General features: G+C 38.1%; 1 protein-coding gene across 3 annotated transcripts in view; it reads right to left on the reverse strand.

Annotated features, from left to right (window-relative positions):
* Positions 1-25,830, reverse strand: part of SMIM14 (small integral membrane protein 14) — a 145,507-nt gene that overhangs the window by 23,619 nt on the left and 96,058 nt on the right. For 2 of the 3 annotated variants that reach the window (XM_061421189.1, XM_061421190.1), the window contains exon 2: positions 9,984-10,093. In XM_061421189.1, coding sequence (XP_061277173.1) covers positions 9,984-10,093 — 110 coding nt within the window. Of the gene's footprint in view, positions 1-9,983; positions 10,094-15,779; positions 15,852-25,830 lie in introns of all 3 variants that reach the window. The other variant, XM_061421191.1, reaches the window with a different exon arrangement.

The raw sequence follows: 25,830 nt of genomic DNA on the forward strand, positions 1-25,830 counted from the left end.
TATATGTAACATGATAAAGATACCTGATTTTAACTGAAAGGGATTTACTGCATATTCCTATCTACCCCTTTAAGTCTTATCAGCCAGTATCTAATGAGTAAAGCATTAGAGTTCTAATTAGAGTATTAGGCTAGGATAGAAAGATATTAGTAACGTCAGATAATGCCTCCATTTTTTCATGTTTCTGAACATTAACAGAACCTGGCAAAGAAAACCTGGCAAAACACGTGCCTGGCAAAACACAACCGCATTAAGAACAGTCTGACGCTTGTGTAACCTAAGGCAACATGCCAGCAGAGTAAGTAAAGCTTTGTCATGAGCACCCCAAAATGGGCATTCTCTGTACTGCAGTTTTACCAGCCTTGAACTGAACCACCATTTGTAATGTATCATTTAAAACACTCCTATGAGAATGTAGTCAGAAATAGTCATTTGCTTTAAAAGTCTTACTGGAAATGTACAATAAAATGTATGAAAACCAGATTTATATTCTTTGTACTGGTACAGCTTAGCAGTTAAAATAATCAGACCTTACACAGCAATGATGAGGCAGTGGTACAGAGTGTGAATTGCTGTTAATGTCCATTTAGCCTTCGGAGACATACAAGGTTTTCCTAATTTTATATATATTTTTGACATGAGAAAAATTCTACCAATTTAGAAATCAACAAAGGTAAGATAAGACAGTCTTATTAAAGTTATTAAAAGGCTAGTAAATATTGCAGTATATATTTTCTTTGTAACAGTGCATTCAAACACTTTGCTATTCAGTGGGAAAAGTCTAATTAATTTTGGTATATAACTGTACTGCTTATAATGCCTTTGAAATGCTAACAAAGTTTTATTTCTAAGTTAATTACTTGAATAAGTAATGTACTCACACAGTTTTAAAAGATAAAAAAGTACAGTGAAGAGTTTCCACTTTTTTCCTATCCTTCTATCCACCCACCCTTGATCACAAATACAGTGCTTTTCAAGGTACATGACGGAAACCAACAGGGAGCAGAGCAGATCACCATACTGAAGAAACAGCACAGGGTTAGAGCTAAATGTCAAGCCCAAGTGTGCCTCTGCGACTCGCTGGTCAGCTTTAACCCTTAGGAAAAGTGACTAAACCTCTCTGTACCTCAGTGTCCGCATCGGTAAAAGCAGACTCCGCGGGCTTCCCTGGTGGCTCAGTGGTTAAAGAATCTACCTGCCAAGGCAGGAGACACGGTCCGATCCCTGATCCGGGAAGACCCCACAGGAGACAGTGCAAGTAAATGCATGTGCCACAACTGCTGTGCTCTACAGTCTGGGAGCCGCAACTACGGAGCCTACTTGCCTCTCTGCAACGAGAGAAGCTACTGCAGTGAGAAGCCTGCAAACCACAACGAAAAGTAGCCCCCGCTCACCACTAGAGAAAAACCATCGCAGCAATGAAGACTCAGTTCAACCAAAAATAAATACATAAAACTATTTTTTTTAAAAAGGAGGATCAGCATCAGAGACTTTCTATGGCTTTAAAAATAGTGCCTACACTCCTGTCAAACTCTCTCCAATATAACCATTGTTATAAATCTGAGATATATTCCTTAGATCCTCTTCCACACATTTACAAATGTGACCTTGACCTACACATTTTTTTTCTTCTTTTTGGGTGCTGTGCTTAGTCACTCAGTGGTGTCCAACTCTTTGCAACCCCATGGACTGTAGCCCACCAGGCTCCTCTGTCCATGGGGATTCTCCAGGTATGAATACTAGAGTGGGTTGCCATGCTCTCCTCCAGGGGAATTTTCCCGGCTCAGAGATCGAACCCAGGTCTCCCGCGTTGCAGACGGATTCTTTACCAGCTGATTAAGATTTATTTATTTATTTTAGGCTGGGCTGGGTGTTAGTTGCTGTGTGCAGCTTTCTCTAGTTGCGGCAAGTCGGGGGCGACCCTTGTTACGGTGCATGGACTTCTCGTTGCAGAGCTCAGGCTCTAGTGCCTGGGCTTCAGTCGTTGTGGCACAAGAGCCTAGTTGCTCTGTGCCGTGTGGGATCCTCCCTGACCAGAGATCAAACCTGAGTCCCGTGCACTAGCAGATGGATTTCTAACCACAAGACCACCAGGGAAGCCTGACCTACACACACTCTAACCTGAACCTGCAAAGGCATCTCTATGGCTTTCACTAACATTTCTCAGACACTTCCAAAATATGTTCCTTCTTTCATTTCTAATAGTTTTTGCATTCTCTGTTGTTTGGGACATAAATAGCTTGTTCCAAACACGATGGATTCTATCTTTTGACAGTATTATTCTTGTGTTCAACTGTTTTGGCTTTGGAGTCTATTTTGTCTGAGATTAATACCACATCCTTTTGGGACAGCTTCCCGCCTCTCCACTTGTTTATCACTTACCTACGATATTTTGTTTTCAGTGTCTATCTCCCCTGTAAATAGCATTTAAAAACGCAAGCCTCCACAAACCCTTGGCCCTTTTCTCCTCATCTGGTATTTATACTACCAGTGGCAAAGCAAAAAAGTAATTCATTTTTGTCTTGATTTAGCTTTATAGAGCATCTCAAATTGAAACTGTTTTCTACACAAGCATATAGTTAGGGATTTTGTAAACAAATTGACACCTACTGAATTAAAATATATAAGGTCATTTAAATATAATTCAGTGTATGGTGAATAATATTGCACTAATATGGAAATCACTGCCAGAGATAATCCATTTTCTTTTGATTTGATATTACTTAGGCACATATCCTACATGATCCCAGTTGGGAATTACTCAATAGAAAGAATTGGAAATGCATATGGCCATGCTTAAATTTTTTTATAGCTTTAATCTGTATTATGTCTTCATTGATGGAAGGAGGTACATCTTTGTTTTCCTTACTGGAAACAAATATGGATTAATTGCCTCAAATCTGTGTAAGTGATTGACTAGTCTAGAGATTCTTGTTTTCAGAAGGATGGTATAGATAGAAAATTACAAAGATGGCATTATACACACAATGTTGTTATTACATGTTGTTACTAAGATACTCAGATTTTTTAAATTTTTGATCATAAATCACTTCTTGTAGGAGGGTTTGTTTCCATTGATTAGCTGCAGTGTATACAGTTCACTACATAAGGGGCTGTTTGTTTTTTTGTGTGCTGCATTTTTTTTCTGTTTTTTAATACCTGGTTTTGTACATATCTAACTCTGTTCTCTTTTGGTTATTTGGAAACTGGATTATTTTCTCCTAAGCAGTGCTTAATTTGTGTTTTTTTAATTTCGATTCAGTAGTCCCAGCTAATAGGTGTTCATTCTGTTACACTCAGAAGGTTTGCCACATTGTCCATCAGCTCTCGTGTATAATGGTATAGAAACCATGGGGTTAGGCACCTCCTGGCATTTTTTTTTTTAATGAGAAAATACTGTATTTAAAATGTAAAATAAACTTTTAAAAAGCAAAAAAAATAAATAAAAAATAAAAACTCCAATCTGTCTCTTTTAAAAAGGGACTATAATCCACTCACACATAACATTTTACTTTATGCTTTCTATTAACCATGCTTCTCTTCTTCATGTCTGCCTTCAGCTTATTTGGATTTCCTTTTTTTTATGAACCCTAATTCTCCCCCTATTCAAAAGTTCTCAAGTGTGCCAGTACTAGGGCATCTGGACATCTGCAAAGCAGCTCTTTGGTTGCTGTGACTGGCTGGCACCCCTCCTAGCTTTCAAAGGTCCTGCCACATATTCATGTAAGTGAAAAATCTGGGCCTAAAATCTAAGCCCACTTCAAAGAGTAACACAAAGTTATTTTTTGGGTGGTTTTACTTGAATAGAATTATCGAGGAATTTAACTGGACTTTCACATTTAAATCAAGGGAAGATATTAATTTTGTTTTTAACTCCACCAAGAATTTGGTGACGTTGTAACTTTACCACTTAGAAAAATCATGTTGCCAGTGGTACTTAAGACCAGCACAACCTACGTGTATGGGTCAGTATCTACAGCTATACATTCATCATGACTTCTGTTTTTTGGCTGTACTGGGTCTTCATTGCTGCACTGCCCTCCAGGTGCAGTGCTTGGGCCTCTCGTGGTGGTGGCTTCTCTTGTTGAGCAGCACAGGCTCTAGAGCACCTGGGCATCAGTAGTTGCGGCACACAGGAACTTAGTTGCCCTGCCAAGGATCAAACCCATGTCCCCAGCACTGGCAGGTGGATGCTTAACCCACTGGGCCACCAAGGAACTCCCCATTATGACTTTTCATATTAGAAGGATCTATTTCTTCTTGTCTTCTAATGTAGCTGTACCTGAGACCACACTGTAGTACTTTTGTTTTCTTCAACTCTTTGCTTGTTTTTCTGTTCATATTTATTAATGAAGGACTAGGCTGGGTGAGCAGTTAGGGTATACAAATAGCGTCCCTTATCAAGGAAGCATGCAGGCAGCCTGCATGTACTGTACCCCACCAGGCTCCTCTGTCCATGGGATTCTCCAGGCAAGAACACTGGAGTGGGTTGCCATTTCCTACTCCAGGGACCCATGCAGGCAGCCTAGAGAACCTCTTAAGGTTCCAAGTAGGGAAGACTTCATTTTAAGGCTTACTAGTGCATTCCATTCTTGGACCAGGCATCCTTTTTTTCCCTCCTATTTCACATCCACTATAGAGCTTGGGGTTACCCTGGCTTCTGTCTTGGTCCTTAATACCCAACTAGCAGCCCTCCCATGAATATCTTCCACTTTCCTTTAAAAAGCAGTAATCCTGGTTTCTGCGTGGTAGCACTTTATATTCCATAGAGGGGGAAAGACACACAACATAATTAGTTATCCACAAGTCGCACTTTCTTTTTGTATTCACGAACTTCTAAGGATTTTGCTCTTTAATTTTTATTAGTTATGCATGTAAACAACTTAAACTGTTCTATCAGTTTATTCTCCAAAAGAGCATTTCCTCAGTGCTTCCTATTTCCCCCTCCACAGAGGCATACCACTTTCAACTTTTAGCTGATTATTTTAGCATTTACCTCCATGTCTTTTTTTCTTGGCCATGCCATGTGACTTGTGTGATCCTAATTCCCCAACCAGGGATCAAACCTGAGCCCAGCAGTGAAAGAAAGAGTACATGAGGCAACATTTTTGAAGACCCTATTTGATTGACAGTTTGGTTGGATATAGAATGATGGATTGGTAATAATTTCCCTTCAGAATTTAAAGTCATTGTGTTGTTGCCTTCCAGTTTTGCTGTTGAAAAGTCTAAAGTCATTTAGACTCTTGATCCTTTGGATGTGACCTGTATTTTTCAGGAATGGCAACTGGTAGAACTAAGTTAGCAAAGACGAACCAGTGGGGTAATGGGCCACATAAATTTTGTGGGTTTTTTTTGTTGTTGTTGTGCAGCACGACATGCAGGATCTTAGTCCCCCAAACAAATGAAATGTGTGCCACCTGCAGTGGCGGGTGCAGAGTTTTAACCACTGGTCCGCCAGGGAAGTCCCTAGGTTTTTTTCTACTACAAATGTCTGAAGGGGGAGCTACTGCATAACTGTGAGTAAAGGAGGTATATTAGCTGACTTATCAGAAATAAATCATTTCAGCTGCTGTAGTGAGACTACAGTTGAAGAGAATGGAGATGACAAGAGGAGAGAAGCAAGGAGACTGGCAAGAAGGCTAATTTCAATAATCCTGGCAAAAATGACAGTGTAGATTAGACTAGGGTGTTGCACTGGAAGTGTGAGAAAGGGATGGATTCTGGATATATACTATTAAGGTTGATCCAAAGGGACTTTTTTTCCTTCTTTTTTTTTTTTTCATTTTCAGTCTTATTTATTTCTGAAAGGTGATTTAGATTAGATAATTGAAACATTCTCTGTGTGCCCACTACATTAGATTTTTTTTTTTAACTTTACAATATTGTATTGGTTTTGCCATATATCAACATGAATCCGCCACAGGTATAGTATACTAACGCAAAGGGACTTTTTAAAACTGACCCCTGGTTTCTGCATTAGCCACTGGGTTGAAAGAACAGAGTAAAAAATGATGCAAACACTGTTGCCTGAGCAGCCAGAATAATGGAGTGAATGGAGAAGACAGGGAATTGCCTGGCAGTCCTATGGTTAGGACTCAGTGCTTTCACTGCTGTGGCCCAGGTTCAATCCCTGGTCAGGGCACTAAACTGTTGCATGGTGTGGTCAAAAAAGAGAGAGAGAGAGAGAAGACAGAAGTATAAGGTTGGGGCTAAGAAAAGTCTAGTTATGCACTCATCAAGTATAAAATGTTTACTATTTGTCCAAATGGAGATAGTGTATCAACAGTGAAATATACCAAAATCTGAAATTCAGGAGCAGCAGCTTTTTGGCTGGGCCAGTTTTAAAAGCATGGGCTCCTTTTGGTATTTACATTCCCTTTGATCCTATTCATTTTTCCATGCCAGTCTCTTCAGTATGAGCCACATGATACTTTTTTAATATGTCCTTTTCCTGCTTAAATCAGTTAGAACTTCTCTTACTTACAATGAAGAACTTACAACTGATATAATTACTAAATCAGGAAAATAAATTAGTTCTAAATTGTGAATGAACAGAACTTTATTAAAATGGAAAGGAACTAATGGCAAAATCTTAACTGCTCCTAAACTGAATATATTCCTTGGCAAAGCCCACCTATTTCCACAGAATAGGCCAAACAAAACTGCAACTCATTAGCAACATACAGCTAATGAGCTAACCATAACCAATCATTAAAATCCTCAAGTTTCAAGTTTTTACTTGCTATTAGTATTTTAAATTCTCAGGAATTGGTAATAACTTTAACTTATAAGAAAATCCAATTTTATTATACATGAAGTTGAAAATAACAAAAGTTCCAAATTAGGACTTGAAATTAATGAGATGTTACTTTATTACAAAGATGAATTAAATGTCCAGTTTTTTAAAAAATAAGAATCTCTGCCCTGTCATCACACTATAACACAGTATTATTACACCCGTGAGTTTCCTGAGCACGCAGACATCTACATTCTGGTAGCTAGAACTAATATAGAAAAATTATATTAAAAGCAGATAAGCTGCTTTTAATATATATGCTGTAGAGTTAAGAGTTCTACAAGGTAATAAGACAATGCTGCTGCTGCTGCTAAGTCGCTTCAGTCGTGTCCAACTCTGTGCGACCCCATAGACGGCAACCCACCAGGCCCCACAGTCCCTGGGATTCTCCAGGCAAGAACACTGGAGTGGGTTGCCATTTCCTCCTCCAATGCATGAAAGTGAAAAGTGAAAAGTGAAGTCGCTCAGTCGTGTCCGACTCTTATCGACCCCATGGACTGCAGCCTACTAGGCTCCTCCGTCCATGGGATTTTCCAGGCAAGAGTACTGGAGTGGGGTGCCATTGCCTTCTCCCAATAAGACAATAGGTACTGTGAAAAAAGGATCCTGTGAAGTATAAGTAGAAGATAACACATGCATGAGAGGTAGAAAAGACACCTAATGTATTACAAAAGGAATACTGATAACATTTAAACGAAAATGTTGATAGCTTTCATTAGATACCCTTTTTCTGATTATAAGATTTATTATCACAGAAAATACAGGAAACTATAAAAGAGAAGTCTCACCCTATATTCCAGAGATTGCCAATTTTAACATTTTGATGTATTCTCTTCCTAGTCTTTCTTCCTATGCACACATACATATGAGGTATGTGTGCACACAAAAGCAAGATCATACTAAATGCCATTTGTGTATTTTTTTTTCATTTCATATAACACACATTATTTCCCTTGTGTTTTTAAATATTTTTCAAATACAACTATTGCAAACAAGATTTTATCATATAATTTCCATGATATAATCACTGCTCTACTAATTGACATTTAGGTTGCTTTTAACTTTTGATTACTATAAGTAGTATTATTCAGAAATATTTGAATTTATGAATTTAGAGACCATATTTCTAAAGACACTTCTTTAGAAAAAATGTTTAGAAAGCACTTAAATACCAAACGACTGAGTGACTGAACTGAACTAAATACCAACAAAGAGTAGTTATGACCCCAAAATGCTGCTTGATTCTGAATTTAAATCAAAGAATACAAATGAAATAAAAATTAAAAACCACAATTCAATATCTATCAAACTATCAGCATGTTATACACAAGCGGAACATTCATCAGTAATTTATAGTGATGTGAAAATATCTAGCACACACTAAGAGATGTGGACTTTTAAAAATTTGTAAAATCTGAAATCTAGTTTATCACAAAATTACTATTTCAAACCAAGATTGCTATAAATAATGTGCCATCAAACATGAAATAATATGCTCATTTTTATGCCTTATATTTGATTGAATTAAGACATTAAAACTATCAGCTTAAACTTTATAAATAAACAGGAGAAATTTATTTACTAATTTATTTTGCTGGACCACACACCTTGTGGGATTTTAGTTACCAGACCAGAGAATGAACCCCAGCTTGCTGCAGTGGAAGCGTGGAGTCCTAACCACTGGACTGCCAGGGCATTCCCAGACAGTACTTTTTATCTTCTCTCCTCAGAGTGGTGCGTCCCATGTGGCTCTAGCAGTAAAGAACACGCCTATCAATGCAGGAGACAGAAGAGACTCTGGTTCAATCCCAGGGTCAGGAAGATCTCCTGGAGGAGAGCTCAGCAACCCACTCCAGTATTCTTGTCTGGAGAATCCCATGGACAGAAGAGGAGCCTGGTGGGCTATGGTCCATAGGGTTGCAAAGTGTCGGACATGACTGAAGGGACTATTCAGATTAATCAATTTTTATGTCAAGTTATCAGAGAGATGACACGGCCACATTTCTATACTCAAAAAAGTCTGATTTAATTTTTAAGTTCCTAGTTCATCTCTACCCTCTTAAAGCATTTTTAAGGATCATAAGCCCTAGTATAGGCTAACTCTCAAGGAGTATCATTCATAATCAATGCACTGATTACATACACACTGAGTAGGCAGGAAACTTGCTAATTAACTACCAACAATTCAAGTATTTCAGCAAATGTTTGAACCAGCCTGTATTAACTGGCCTATAATAATACACCCTTGTACAAGACTTAAACGAACAAAATGTTATAATTAATGACATAATAATAACATACAGCTGATCTCTGAATGAGGAAGTTAGAGACGCCAACCCTCCATACAGCTGAAAATCCACATCTAACTTATAGTCGGCCCTCTGTACTGCAATTGCTCCCAACAAGCAGTCCTGTATCCTCAGATTCAACCAACTGCGGGTCATGCAGTACTGTATGTAGTATTTTACTGAAAAAAACCTGCACATAAATGGACCCTCAGTGTTCAAACCCATTCAAGCGTTTGTTGTTCAAGGGTCAATTTTATTCTATTGTTAATAATAGTGAAGTCTTTCCTTAAACAATGTATATTATATATATATATAAATTATATAATACATAAACAGCCTTGTGTTTAAGGTTATAGACTAGGCAAGTCTTAAACCTACAATTGAAATTTCACTATACTCCAATAGAACCTATCAAAAACCTGTTCAGAAATCTGCCTCTATCAAATAATTGCTTTGGATTTGGAAATGATCTATATAGAAATCTTTATTGTCATGCCATTCTTTAGAGTAGGATTTGAACTATATCATAAGAGGATGTGTGACTTCGTAACAGTTTATCTGGTAAACGAGCTCTGTATAACCAAAAACTATATGCATTAATACAGAAAAGTCTACATAAATGTGTTTACCACTCACGATGGTGAATTCCACCAACATAAATCTACTATAAATGAAGACAGCAATCTGTTTTTATCTCTAGTAAAAGAAATGCTTGGAAAAACAAAAAAGAAATGCTGGCAAGCACTGTAACCATTATGACTTAAACCACTGTGGAATTTTCATTATGAAGTAATTTTTAGTGTCCATCGGATGAAAATTTTCCAAAACCAACATTCTCCCAAAAACAAGACAGAGGGGGTACAGTTCAGTTCTGAAGAGGACTGTCCTGTTCATCTCACCAGATTGATCAGCCTTCTCATCGCATGTTCATGAGAGCAAACACATTCACAGGGATCGAATCCACCTTCTGCCATGATTACCCAGCTTGATTTAACTTGACTGTTTAAATCTAGGAGGAAGGAAAAAATATTATAAGACTGCTATTCAGAGTTACTCTTTCTCTTGAGCTATGAAGAATTCATGTTATGTATAGATTCATAATCGTTCTCTTTATAGTTCAAGTTTATTGACATATCTATGAATTACTATTCTTGAATTATGAATCTATACAAATGACTGGCTACCACTTTACCATCAGACTGATTTTCTATAAATACAAAAGTCTTCATATACTCTACTGGTCCCACTGTGAAGATGCTGTTGCTAGAGCCCTATTCTGCTTAATCACCTAATCCTTTAACTTTGTTAGCCTCAACACTGCTATGGACTGAATGTTTGTGCCAACTGCTGCGCTCCCCCCAGACTCTTATGTTGAAGCTTTAATCCCCAAGGTGATGGTATCTGGAGGTAGGATGGTTGGATGGCACCTCAACTCCATGGACATTAGTTTGAGCGAACTCCAGGAGATAGTGAAGGGCAGGGAAGCCTGGCATGCTGCAGTCCATGGGGTCACATAGAGTTGAACATGACTGAGTGACTAAACCACCACCACTGCCTTTGGGAGGTAAGGTTATCAGAGTAGAGCTCGTATAAAACAGGATCAGTGCCCTTAAAGACGAGACATGATAGCTCTTTCTTTGACATGTGAAGATACAGCAAGAAGGCATCCATCTACACAAGGAGGAAGAGATTCCTCACCAGACACCTGAGTCACAGGCCTCCCAAAGTCCAGAACTGTGAGAAATCAATGTTGTTTAAGCCATTCAGTTTGTGCTGTTTTACTCAAGCAGCCTAAGCTGTGTCAAATGGAGAAGAAAATGGCAACCCAATCCAGTATTCCTGCCCGTGTAGTCTCATGGACAGAGAAGCCTAGCAGGCTACAGCCCACGGGGTCACAAAGATTTGGAAATGACTTAGCAACTGAACAACAACAGTAAAGCTATGTCTACTTTGCAGTCTTCATCCTACCAGGAAAGTCCTCTGAAAGAAAAGAAAAAATGAGTTATCTAAAATGATATCCATGTCAGGGGGAGGGGGGAAGGGGGGCATGAATTAACAAGACAATAGCCAGGAAACGGCTGGAAGATGTTGAAAAACAAGAGTAACAAGTGAGGAGATTTGTCCAAGATGGCAGGGTAGAAGGACGTCCCTCTTCTCGTGAGAGCACTGAAATCACAACCATCGACAGGAAGACACTGGAACCCACCAAAAAAAAGATACCTGACATCCAAAGACACAGGAGAAGCCATAATGAGATGGCAGGAGGGGCACAATTGTGATAAAATCAAATCCTAAAACTGCCAGGTAGGTGAGGTGCAAACTGGAGAACAATTACGCCACTGATGTTCTCCCACTGTAATGAAGGTTCTGAGCCCCACATCAGGGTTCGCATCCTGGGGGGGTCTGGCAACAGGACTAGGAATCCCCAGAGAATCTGACTTTGAAGGTCTGCTGGATTTGATTATAGAACTTACACAGGATGGGGGAAAGCAGAGACTCCTTCATGGAGGACACATAAAGTCTTGTGCACAGCAGGACCCAGAGGAAAGCAGCAGTGACCACGGAGGCTGAAGCAAGCCTATCTACTAGTGCTGGCAGGTCTGCAGAGGCAAGGGGCGGCTGTGGCTGACTGCCAGCAACAAGGGCACTGACAGCAGCAGTTTGGGGAAGCACATCTGGGTGGAAGCCCTTTTAGGGGCCACCAACAGCTCCACCCGGAGAAGGCAATGGCACCCCACTCCAGTACTCTTGCCTGGAAAATCCCATGGATGGAGGGGCCTGGTGGGACGCAGTCCATGGGGTCGCTAAGAGTCAAGCAAGACTCAGCAACTTCACTTTCACTTTTCACTTTCCTGCATTGGAAAAGGCAATGGCAACCCACTCCAGTGCTCTTGCCTGGAGAATCCCAGGGACGGGGGAGCCTCGTGGGCTGCCATCTATGGGGTCGCACAGAGTCAGACACGACTGAAGCAACTTAGCAGCAGCAGCAGCAGCAACAGTCCCACCATACAGCTGTAAGCTCCAGTGCTGGGTCACCTCAGGCCAAACAATGATCAGGGAGGGAACACAGCTCCACCCATCAGCAGACAAACAGATTCAAGTTTTATTAAACTTGCCACCCCTACCCACCACCAGTCCCTCCCATCAGGGAAGCTTGTACGAGCTTTTAGATAGACTCATCCACCAGAAAGCAGACAGAAGCAGCAAGAACAACTACAACCTGCAGCCTGCAGAACAAACCCTCCAATCTCAGAAAGTCAGACAGGCAGCAAAGGCAGAGGATTACGTCCCAGATGAAGGAGCATGATAAAACCCCAGAAAAACAACTACATTAAGTGGAGACAGGCAACCTTCCAGAAAAAGAATTCAGGATAATGATAATGAACACAATCCAGGATCTTGGAAAATGAATGGGGGCACAGTCTATGAAGATTTAAGAAATGTTCAACTAAGACCTGGAAGAACTAAAGAGCAGTACATCAAATCACTGGGGGAAAGATAAGCTATTCCGTAAACAGTGTTGGGGAAAGCTGACTCCTTATCCTCATTCCTAAAACAAATTCTAGATGCAGGAGCAATTTAACTTTTTAAAGTGAGGCCACACACACAAATAGTAACCAGAGCAATGGATCAGAACAGAACGTTGGCAAACTGACCTATGATTTTACCAGAATTTTGAATGTAATAACGGTGGTACTTTATTTATTTTTAGAATATTTATAAAAGTTATTCTTAGAAATACTCTATCTAGACACATATGTATTACTTGAATTTATTTTTTATAACAACTTCACTGAGATAAATCACAATACTATACAGTTCAAGTGCTGAAAATGTACTATTCAATATTTAGTATATTCTCAGAACGGTGCAATCATTGCCACAATTTTAAAACATTTCATAACTCCAAAATGAAACCTTTACCCATTAGCAGTCACTCTTCACTTTCCTCTCTTCCTCCCAGTAGTAGGTAATCACTAACTGGCTTTCTGTCCCCATGAATTTGCCTATTATGAACAATTCATGTAAATGAAATCATACACTATATGGTCCTTTGTTATTTGAATTCTTTAACCAAGAATTACTTGTTATTTATGGACAAGCAAATTAAAGACACTTTAGCCCATAAAGCAGAGAAGTCAATGCTACCCCACTCCAGTACTCTTGCCTGGAAAATCCCATGGATGGAGGAGCCTGGTAGGCTGCCGTCCATGGGGTCGCTAAAACTCAGACACGACTCAGCAACCTGACTTTCACTTTTCACTTTCATGCATTGGAGAAGGAAATGGCAACCCACTCTAGTGTTCTTGCCTGGAGAATCCCAGGGACGGGGAGCCTGGTGGGCTGCCGTCTATGGGGTCGAGCAGAGTTGGACACGACTGAAGTGACTTAGCATAGCATTAGCCCATAAAGAATCCATCCGCAATGCAGAAGATGCAGGTTTGATCCGATCCCTGGGTCGGGTAGATCCCCTGGAAGAGGAAATGGTAACCTACTGCAGCATTCTTGCCTGGGAGATCCCATGACAGGCTACAGTCCATGGGGTTACAAAGAGTCAGACATGATTGAGCAACTAATGCTTTCACTTTTCATTCTAAAAAACAAACTTCAAAGGACTACTGTGTTGTTGGAAAAGACTCTTGAGAGTCCCTTGGACTGCAAGGAGATCAAACCAGTCAATCCTAAAGGAAATCAATCCTGAATATTCATTGGAAGGACTGATGCTGCAGTTGAAGCTTCAACAGTTTGACCACCTGATGCTAAAAGATGACTCATTAGAAAAGACCCTGATGCTGGGAAAGACTGAAGGCAGGAGAAGGGGATGACAGAGGACGAGATGGCTGGATGGCATAACTGACTCAATAGACATGAGTTTGAGCAAGCTTCAGGAGATGGTGAAAGACAGGGAAATCCGGCATGCTGCAGTCTATGGGGTTGCAAAAAGTTGGATGTGACTGAGCAACTGAACAACAACTGTGTTATCATATGCCACAGTGGTAGTAATCCAAAATATAGTTTTCTATGAGAGATTATATATCCAAAAGTTTGATTCACCACACTGAAGATGGTGACTGCAGCCATGAAATTAAAAGACGCTTACTCCTTGGAAGGAAAGTTATGACTAACCTAGATAGCATATTCAAAAGCAGAGACATTACTTTGCCAACAAAGGTCTGTCTAGTCAAGGCTATGGTCTTTCCTGTGGTCATGTATGGATGTGAGAGTTGGACTGTGAAGAAGGCTGAGTGCCGAAGAATCGATGCTTTTGAACTGTGGTGTTGGAGAAGACTCTTGAGAGTCCCTTGGACTGCAAGGAGATCCAACCAGTCCATTCTGAAGGAGATCAGCCCTGGGATTTCTTTGGAGGGAATGATGCTAAAGCTGAAACTCCAGTACTTTGGCCACCTCATGCGAAGAGTTGACTCATTGGAAAAGACTCTGATGCTGGGAGGGATTGGGGGCAGGAGGAGAAGGGGACGACAGAGGATGAGATGGCTGCATGGCATCACTGACTTGATGGACGTGAGTCTGAGTGAACTCCGGGAGTTGGTGATGGACAGGGAGGCCTGGCATGCTTCGATTCATGGGGTCGAAAGGAGTCGGACACAACTGAGCGACTGATCTGATCTGATTTTGTCACTGAGAAAAGTTTCCTAGTTTACTGTCTGAGCTTTCTTAGTAAAAATGAGCCAAAATCTTCAGCTCTGTTTCTTGAAAGGTGCCATTTTAAACCATGGACTATTTAGAAATGGTAAAATACCTGTCTATTTCTTTAAAGTACGATGCATACATAAAGGACTGGAAGAAAATACATCAAATTTAATGAGTGATCAGTTCTGGAGAGGAGAATATAATTTGGAGGACAGACATTCATTTTGTTAATTTTTAAACATTTCTTAATAATGACTATGTACATATATATGAAAACTTTTAAAATATAGAAAAAATTAAAAAGTCACAATATATAACCACAACCAGGTCACTGGGATGAATGTAGAAGAACGTAATTCCAAGAAACTATAAAGGATCAGTAATTTTGACAGTTAAAGTGATATTCATTACTATAAGCCAAAAATACACTGTGAAGACAAAGAACTTAAAAAAAAAAACACCTTCAACACGTATCAGGGTTAATTTCCTTAATTTACAGATAGTTCTGAAAAATCAGTATGAAAATGGCAATCTAACAGATAAAAGGAGCAAAGAGCATGTTCACAAGGAAAAGAGAACCAATAAGCAACTACAAAATGGAACAAGTGCAAATCTAAACATCACTTTTACCAGAAAATTGGAAATTTTACATGAATGACTTAGATATCCATATCCAAATAAACATGCAAAATTTTTGTATAAGGATGTCCACTGCAATGTTTTTCATAAGAGCAAAAAATATTAATTCAAAGTGTTTATCCATGTAGCTCTAATTAAATAAACAACAGTATGAGTACATGAAGTCCTATACAGCTGTTGAAAAGAATGAGTCAATTTTCTATGTGATGATTTGGGGAAACATCCAAGATACACTGAGGTGAAATCAAGTGGCATAACAGTCAGGGAAAACCTATTTCCCATCTAGTATCTTCTTGCCTGAGCTAAGGGAAGTGGGTTTGGGGAGGGGAAGCGGAGTTCAAGGCAACCTAAGCTGGACAGTCTTACTCTCCAGAAGGTAGGAAATATCAAATACAAACTCTTACTTCAGTTTTGTCTGAGGCCACTCTGTGTCCATATGTTCTTTTAATTGATAAGCTTTCGATGTAGAGAAAACCCTGAAAATAAACATAATTTACCCTTATGTGTACATAAAGTTCAGCCTTGGAAGTCTAAAGGGCTCGGATTGTGCTGGGTGTGGACATACGCAATATCCGCAAATACGGGTCCTTCCTCCTGCCCTCTCAGTGCCTTGCCAGGCCAATACAATGTTGGTTGAAATTAAAAGATATAACCGTAAGTTTTTTTAAAATAAAATTCAAATACTAAAAGTCCGATGTCTATCCAGTTCTATAGTCCCTTAACACAGAAATACTCTAAGAAAGTGCTATCAAACTGACTTTTATAAAATGAAAGGAGACTTGTTTTTTAGCATCTATCAAAAGTATAAAACAGCTATTTTTAGGTCTCTTTAATCTATTTGATTTACAAAATTAGACTCCACCACTACCCACCCCTCCAGACAAAAACACAGCTTGGGGGCAGGAGCCCATTTTAGTCATCACTCTGTCTCTAAACACCTCCCTCTTTGCTTAAGCCACAACAATGAACAAGTATTTTTTAATTTTGGACAATGTTTATTTTCTCTGTATCTATATATGCCAGGAACATGTAAATCAACTAGAATTTAAAAGTATCTGCTGGTCTTAATTAGCCGCCAGTAAAATACGAAAATGCATTTACAAATAGGACATTCCTCAATAGTGCAATGTTTCTGTGGAAATTTCTGTATGTAAGCTTGAGCTGTTCTATGTACTATTTTCAGTTAAGAGTTTCCACTTTAAAATTACTTAAAAAAAAAAAAAAAAGAATGGAAACAGTTATCTTTTGGCTAGGACTTCAGAACAAGCACCAATGCACATCAGCAGCTGAGTACTAGAGCAAAAACTCTACCCGATTCCACCCCATATTTAAACCCCTTGGTGGCCAAAGACATTAAGAAGCTGCTCTACCCTGGGCAAGACACAACTGGGCTACTGCATCAGAATTCTGGTAAATCGGCCGAGAAGAGCCCTTTCATAGAAAGTAACTTAAAACAATGCTTTTGCTTTTCATGTTTCAGAGGAGTTATTCGCCTCCTCAATACACTTCCCTAATGTGAGAACAATGCTAAATAATATCAAAGTTATGGGTTTGACCCTTGAAGACAACCAGTTTTACTCCAATTGGTCACAAAAGGCCAAAGTCATACAAAATAAGAGCAGTGTTCTGAAGAAGTTCAAAATAATCTAGGACAGGAGAGAAGTAAATACGGCACAGAAGAAATAGAAGTGGCCATGAGTTGATAATTACTCAAGTTGAGTGATAGATACAAGAGAGCTTTTATACATTTCTACTTTCTTCTATTTTAGGATTTGCCATAACAAGCATTTAACTTATATACCACATCAGTATTTTCCCACTATAATGAATATTTGTGATATTATGACTGGGTGTAAATTAAGCAACAGTTTACAGATGACTTTTTAATGCAGTATAAAGGATAAAACATATCTAAAGCTCTCAAACCATCCACTCTTCAACAACTCTCAGTACAGGACAGCAGTAAAATAATCCACTCAGTATGCTGGGAGGGCAAACACAATTTCCCATATTCCTCAGATCCGGGTCATTTCCTCCACGAACTACAACTAATAAACCTTCCCCAGTAGACTTCAGCTGTAGTTAAATCGGTTGAGTCATCCTGTTTCCGTATGTGCTGAAGGAATTTTCCAGTGCTGTTAACCAATTTACTATCTGCGGTTAGAACCTTAAACACTCTAGCTCACGCTAGGTAGGTTTAATTTACCTTAGTTCATCTTTGGGGAGTCAAATTCAATTGCCTGTTTATAACTTTGGAACAGATGAAAAAAGTAGACACTACTTTTCTATTACTGTGTTTTTTAGAATTATGCTATGGAATTGCATGCTTATATACAGGATTGATTCTTTAGGAAATAAAACTTTTTAAAAGCGGTTCCTGCTTAGGCCAAACACTCTTAGTAGCAAATATTTGTAAAACAGCAACATTATCAGTGTTACATATTTAGTATCAGTGGTACCCCCTGGAAGCACAGAGTAAAATGGCAAATGTCAACCTTCCCATTTCTTGCTTCCCAATTCTCCACCCTTTCCCCAGATGTACCATAGTTAACAGTCAAGTGTGACTACATTCAGGTCTTTTTATATGTATTTATATCCTTTTAAATATATATACACACACATCATTTTGGTAGGTTTTAGGAGATCATATTATACATGTGCTGCAGCTTGCTTTTGGGTAACGTAAGTCTTGAAGACCTTTCAATATATAAAGCTCTACTTTATTCTTTTTAATGGTTACATAAATACTCCAAAACATGAACACACAATCTTAGCATTTCTTTAGTAAAGATAATTTAGGGCCTTTCCAACATTTGTTACTATAATGTTGCAACAAATATCTCTGCGCCCATATTTTGTAGGACTAAGTTAAAAAAAAAAAAAAAGAAGAAATTTCTAAGTCTAAAGGCATTCACAAAAAGCCTTTACCAATTTCAATTCTATCAGAAGCACATAGTACATATTACTAATTGCACAGCATGGTAGTTAGCAATTCATACAATGTTACCATCACTAATAGTATAACAATACTTAGATATACCAAAAAAACCTTTTTTTGCCAGAATGTCAGGCCCCAAAATATGTCTCATTGCTTTTATTACCCATGTAATGAGGCTGCACATCTTTTCAAGTTATTTCTTCTTTTTCAAACTCTTTTTGTCTAGTTGATTTTAGGAGCTCTTTATATTATTGAGTATTAATCCATTATATCACAGTAAGATTAAGAATGTGTTATAGGTTATTTGCTTCCTTTTCTTCTAGGAATCTAGAAGACCTTCTAGGAATCTACAAAGCCAGATTTGTACGGGTCTCAGTTCAGTTCAGTCGCTCAGTTGTGTCCGACTCTTTGCGACCCCATGAATTGCAACACGCCAGGCCTCCCTGTCCATCACCAACTTCCGGAGTTCACTCAAACTCATATCCATCGAGTCGGTGATGCCATCCAGCCATCTTATCCTCTGTCATTCCCTTTTCCTCCTGCCCCCAATCCCTCCCAGCATCAGAGTCTTTTCCAATGAGTCAACTCTCCCATGAGGTGGCCAAAGTATTGGAGTTTCAGCTTCAACTTCAGTCCTTCCAAAGAACACCCAGGACTGATCTCCTTCAGAATGGACTGGTTGGATCTCCTTGCAGTCCAAGGGACTCTCAAGAGTCTTCTCCAATACCACAGTTCAAAAGCATCAATTCTTCGGTGCTCAGCTTTCTTCACAGTCCAACTCTCACATCCATACATGACTACTGGAAAAACCATAGCCTTGACTAGACGGACCTTTGTTGGCAAAGTAATGTTTCTGCTTTTGAATATGCTATCTAGGTTTGTCATAACTTTCCTTCCAAGGAGTAAGCATCTTTTAATTTCATGGCTGCAGTCACCATCTGCAGTGATTCTGGAGCCCAAAAAAATAAAGTCTGACACTGTTTCCACTGTTTCCCCATCTATTTGCCATGGAGTGATGGGACCAGATGCCATGATCTTCGTTTTCTGAATGTTGAGCTTTAAGCCAACTTTTTCACTCTCCTCTTTCACTTTCATCAAAAGGCTTTTTAGTTCCTCTTCACTTTCTGCCATAATGGTGGTGTCATCTGCATATCTGAGGTTATTGATATTTCTCCCAGCAATCTTGATTTTAGCTTGTGCTTCTTCCAGCCCAGCATTTCTCATGATGTACTCTGCATATAAGGGTCTATTTCCATTTAAATATTTATTTATTAGACTGTTAGCTAAAGAGTTAACAGAACTGTAAACCGTAGAAAAATAGATCTAAAATCCCAAGAGCAATTAAAAATAACATCCAATGACACTGTGAAATATTAGGAGAGTACTCTCATTTTCTTTAATGCTGTAACTAACACACTATCTTCTTCCAGGAACAAGCTGGAAAAACTGAAGGGTAACCATAAATCCTTGATTTTCTTTTAACAATTTTACTTCAGCTCTTTTACTTTGGAATTATTTGTTACTGTCATAATTGTTAAGGACTAAAAGGAAGTAAAAAAAATAAAATAAAATGTCTTCCAAGCCTAAAAATTTAGGTGGGAAGGCCTTTATATATTTGCATATGTGTGAGAGTTCATCTTGGTTTCTCTGACAGAAGAAACTATTTGGTTTGAATATATCTTTGCAAGAAGCTATTATCACCTACATTTCTTTTCTAAGAAATTATACTTTTTTAAAAAGAGGGTATTTTACAATATCTAGGGGTAATAAAAATTCCCAAAACATACTAAAATGTTAACATAGATTTCAAGAATATAAAAGTTAATCTCATACTTTTGTAATAAACTGCTGTTGCTGCTGCTGCGTCACTGTAGTCATGTCTGACTCTGTGCAACCCCATAGATGGTAGTCCACCAGGTTCCCCCGTCCCTGGGATTCTCCAGGTAAGAACACTGGAGTGGGTTGCCATTTCCTTCTCCAGTGCATGAAAGTGAAAAGTGAAAGTGAAGTCGCTCAGTCAGATCCGACTCTTAGCGACACCATGGACTGCAGCCTACCAGGCTCCTCCGTCCATGGGATTTTCCAGTCAAGTAGTACTGGAGTGGGTTGCCATTGTCTTCTCCATAATATACTGCAAAATAGTAAATATTTATAAAGTATAACATAAAAGTACTTTTAACACAAAATGCTTAGGAGAACCAGTCATGAATTTTAAAAGCAAATAATTCATATGCTAGACTAACCCACAAAGAGTTCTCACATTAATTTGGAATGGAATTACCATTAGATGACTTTTACCTAAAATGGCCTTACTTCTTTACTTCTTGCTTTACCAATGGCTGCCAAATTTCCTTATCATATATACAGGTAAATGCAACAAGAGGAAAAAATTTTAAAAGAATACAACAGGAAGAATGATGTGATCATAAGATATGAATAAAAGACAAACCCCTGAAGATGATTAAAAATGAAGGACCAGTAAGCAAAATGTAAACAAATCTCTTAAGTCTCTAAGAGAAAAAGGAGTTAAAATAGCTAAGAGAGTCTCTAAAAGACATTTAAAATAAGTAAAGACCAAGGGAAAAGATAATTCCCAAAAGAGGTGCTACAGCTAATTAACAAACATTTTAAAAGGTCACCCTAACTAGTAAAATAAATGCAAATTAAAACGTAAACTTTCACCTAAAAAAACCCCAAAAAAGTACTATGAAAGTTTAGTCATGCATTGCTAGTCCTCCAGTTAACGGCCATAACCCTTCTGGAGTTTAATTTAGCAATATGTACCACTGACTCAATGGACGTGAGTCTGGGTGAACTCCGGGAGTTGGTGATGGACAGGGAGTCCTGGCGTGCTGCGATTCATGGGGTCGAAAAGAGTCGGACTGAGCGACTGATCTGATCTGATCTGATCACGAACTATAAAAATTCTATCAATGACATGTGTGTTATCTATGGTTTGCTTTAAAATACTCCCACAAAGGGAGAGGAAAGTAGGAGGGAAAGGGACAAATCTTACTTATAAAATTCCAAGTAGTATTAGATTTATCATGCTCTGGGAGGTAAAGCTTAATCCTACCCCACCCTTAAACATGGACTAGATTTCCTGACTCCCTTCTAAAGGACAGAATTCAGAAAAAGGTAACTTTACAGTAGAAAAACCTATCAAACACTCTCTTAACCACAAGATCAAGGTAAGCCTACAAAACAGAGGAGACAGACTAATATTACTTCCAGGCGATCCTAGGAAAGTCCTTATAAATGATAAAAAGAAATTGACTATTACTGATTTTACTTATCTTAAATTAGTAATATTGAGTAATATAATATTTTCTTTATATTTCTATTTATTTATTGGCTGCGTCACACAACCTGTGGGCTCTCAGTTCCTCAACCAGGGATCCAACTGGCATCCCCTACAGCGGCAGCATGGAGTCTTAACTACGGGACCATCAAGGAAGTCCTGGGTAACGTACTATTAATTCCACCAACATTTATTGTCCTCCAGAAACATTTTGGGATCGCCCTCCTTGAAATCCTACCAAGAAGTTTATAAATTAATATTGCTTTGAAGCAAGTACTGTGCATTACGCTTCCCTGGTAGCTAAGATGGTAGAGAAACCGCCTGCAATGCAGGAGACCTAGGGTGGATCCCTGGGTGGGGAAGATCGCCTGGAGAAGGCAATGGCTACCCAAGGCATTTCTGTCCTTCCATGCAAACAGTTTAAACAACAAAATGTCAGCTTATCCTTGGATTCAATCTTGGATTCAATACTCTCTAAAAAAAAAAAAAAATCAAAAGAAGAAAAAAATAAGAGCAATCATTTCTAAGAACCTCGAAATACCGAAACCTGACTTTTCCTTTATTTTTCTCAAGATTGAATTATAAAAATATGTACCCTTATTTAACCTCCATACTCTTGCCAATCTCTCATTTCCCCTCTTCTTCAATAAAGGTTAGTTCCCTGCTCCTGCTTCCAAGAGCAATATTACTAAGAAATTCATATCCCTTATAAGAGATGAGTCAGAAACCCAGTATGCTCAATACGAAATTCTTGTGGTTAAGGGGGGAAAAGTATGTAGAAGTATTATGTGGCCAGCATTTAAGTCTACGGGAGAAGTACCAGTTCTGTTAAGGTTATCAGATGTTTTTTCTTGTTTTCCTAATTTTCTATATTTTATTTTTTAAATTGAATCACATATTTACATATGGGTATGCAAATCTGTCACATATATGTAAACACAGATACATGTAAACAAAAGATTCTATCCAAAATAAATACTAAAGGTTGATGCCAAACTTCCTTCCATTAATAACTTAAAGATAAATTTTCTTCTATGGACACTCGCCAATCATTTAAAACCATAAGAATTTAGTATTCAAAAATGATGTGACTGGTGGCCCAAGTGTCTAAGGGACAGAGATAGTAAGAAAACTTGTCACTGTATACTGCCTTTGTGTCTTCTGAGTGATTCAAAAAATATTAACTTTTCAAAAGAATAACTTTACTGTGAGCATCCTGTTCTTCCCATACCAGAACCATTTGCTCTAGGGACAAATAATTACATCTCAACTTTCCTCTTGAACCGAACATGCTAAATTATCTTAAGCACACTATCTGACCTTCCATCATCACTGAATTTGTTAGCTAGCATTAAGCATAAAAAATGGTATTCTAAACTCTGGAAATATATGTGTTACAAAGTAAACCAAATCCCATTATTAGTGAGAAATAACCAAGTATATAAACAGACCATACAATGGATATTTCTAAAGTCAGCCTTTGCCCTAAATCTGAGGTAATCATTCTTTATAGTATACTACAGACTAAGAACCACTGGTCTAGATATATAAAAACTTGTCTCTGGATTGGAAAGTACATAAGACTATACCCTCTGGCTCAGGGTGTAGCCAGTTTTCAATGTTTTACCTTTCCCTTCCTCTACTCATCCTCTGGTGGAAGTATTAACAGTTAAAGAGGATCAAAATGCTGTAACAACGGAGTATGCTGGTATAATGTTTTGGTAACATCTGGTCAATTGAGTTTAAAATAAAAGCAAATGGGAATTCATTTTAAAAATACACATATAACAAGGAAAATAAAGGAAAACAGATGAGAACTAGACTAGGTTTTTTTTTAAGTGTTTTCCCAAGACTCATTCAGAATCAAAGACATCTGGATACATTTCATAGATGGGAAGCAGAAAAAAGAGGGTGGAGGGAGGAGAGAGATAAGCGATAATATTAAAACTCAGTAAACAGGAAAACAATTCCTTTTTCTAGAATTTTCTGAACATACCAACCACAAAGTGTATTTATATATCAAAACTTGAATTACAAATAAATGAGGGGATCAATAGTTTAATAAATGCTAGGAATGTACAAAGTACATGCTAAGAATGCCTTCTAGCAATTAAGGAAAAAAAAAACCCTAAGTGATTCTAGAAGACAAATTTAGGTGAGTATTTGATCTTTAATGGCAGAACAATGAAAAATATCAACAAACTTACAACACAATATATGCATTAAAAAATCTCAAATACAATTACAACAGCCAAAGAATAGGGGGAAAAAATCACACTCCACTAATACGATAAGCAAAGATTTCTTAATAACATAGAACATATACAAACAGATTCTTAAAGTGGGAACTGCACTGGAGATTACAAACTATAATTTTATGGCAATATGAATTCAGAAATTAAAAAATGTTCATGCCCTTTGAATAATTCCACTTCTAAGGTTCTATCATTTTTTTTTTAATCTGAAATACAAAGACCTATGTACTAAGATTGTTATCATAGCTTTATCACAGTGAAAAACTGGAAACGGTCTAAATGTCTGGCTGGTGACTCAGTGGTAAAGAATCTGCCTGCCAATGGAGGAGATACAGGAGACTCGGGTTCAATGCCTAGGCCGGGAAGATCCCCTGGAGGAGGAAATAGCTACCCACTCCAGTATTCTTGCCTGGGAAATCTCATGGACAGAGGAGCCTGGTGGGATGCAGTCCATGGGGCTGCAAAGAGTTGGATGCAACTAAACAACAGCAACAACAAATGTCTGGCTAAAAGGAAATGCTTAAATTAAGATACATACTGTGAAGTATCGTGCAGCCAAATGCTTCATCTTCTTTCATAATGACATGGGGAAATAAGCACAACGTAATATTAAAATATATTAAAAAGGATATAAAAATAAGCAAAGTACATGCATATATTTTAAAAGCGCAAAAAAAACACACTTGAAAAAGTTGAAAGAAAACACAGGAAAACTAACATCGGGAATCTCTGAGTGACAAGATTTTACTTTTCATTCTGTATATTTTATCTTTCAATATCATAGAATTTTTTTTTTTTTTTTTGCCAAACTGCAAGGCATGTGGGGTCTGAGTTCCCTGACCAGGGATCAAACTAGTACTTTCTGCATTGGAAGTCGGAATCTTAACCACTGGACCACCAGGGAAGTCCTCATCAAATAATGTGGAGTCCCTATCAAATAATAATTATATATTAACTTTTATTATAAATCAGGAAAAATGCTGAATGCAGCAAAACTAAGGAAAACTAACTCCAATTTTTCAATAAACAAATAGTAAAAAGTAAACAAAACTTCAAGCGATGGCAGGGATATGGTTACAGTTTAAGAAATTTTAGAGCTATCAATCGAATGCTGTATATAGACCTTGTTTGAATCCGGAAGCAAACAAACCTAGCAAAAGGACAATTACGATACAAACAAAAAGGAACTCTGAACACTGACTGGATTAAATGTCATGTAGGAAATTACCCTGCATTAAATTTTTTAACATAACTATAATGTCAATTGTCACATCTGAAAGAGTCTTTACCTCTGAGAGATCTCACTATGTATTTCCAGTTAAAGAGATTTTTATGCCTGGGATCCAGGTGAAAATGACCCTGCAAAAGGGGAGGTGTGGATGAAATAAAGGTCATAAGTTCAGTAACTGCTGAAGCCAGCTGATGGATACATACAGATTCATGACCGGTTAGTACTAAAAATTTCAAGCATACCTCAGTTTTTTAGAAATACATTTTTATAGACTAACGAAAATTCTTTTGATTTCTCCCCATGCAAACAGAGGGCTCTTCTTGAGAAAGCAGGTATAACCAAGCCTAATTCAAGGTAAGAGGATGAAAACTATCTTTCTACTGTAATTTTAAGAAGGTGACTTATGATAAAATCACTTTTTCAATTAGTCCTATCTTTACAGTGATCAAGACAATGTCAAAATTCTTCCCACTTAAAAGTTAAAAATAAAAACCCACAGCAAGGGCAAAATACAAAGTAACAATTTAGAATACATGCAATTTGTTTTTATAATACAGAAAATAGAGATGCTGTCAGTGAAATGAGGAACTCAGAAGTATTTTATACATTTTTACCTAAAAAGCATCAGTGCTACTAACACTCCAAAGTTATAAAAACCAAGAGAGTAAAACATACCAGAAACAGCTACAACTGCCCCCCAGACATTCAGGAAGATTACCTTTGCATTTAC

This window comes from Bos javanicus, chromosome 6 (genome assembly GCF_032452875.1).
Source record: "Bos javanicus breed banteng chromosome 6, ARS-OSU_banteng_1.0, whole genome shotgun sequence".
In the NCBI taxonomy this organism is placed as follows: domain Eukaryota; kingdom Metazoa; phylum Chordata; class Mammalia; order Artiodactyla; family Bovidae; genus Bos; species Bos javanicus.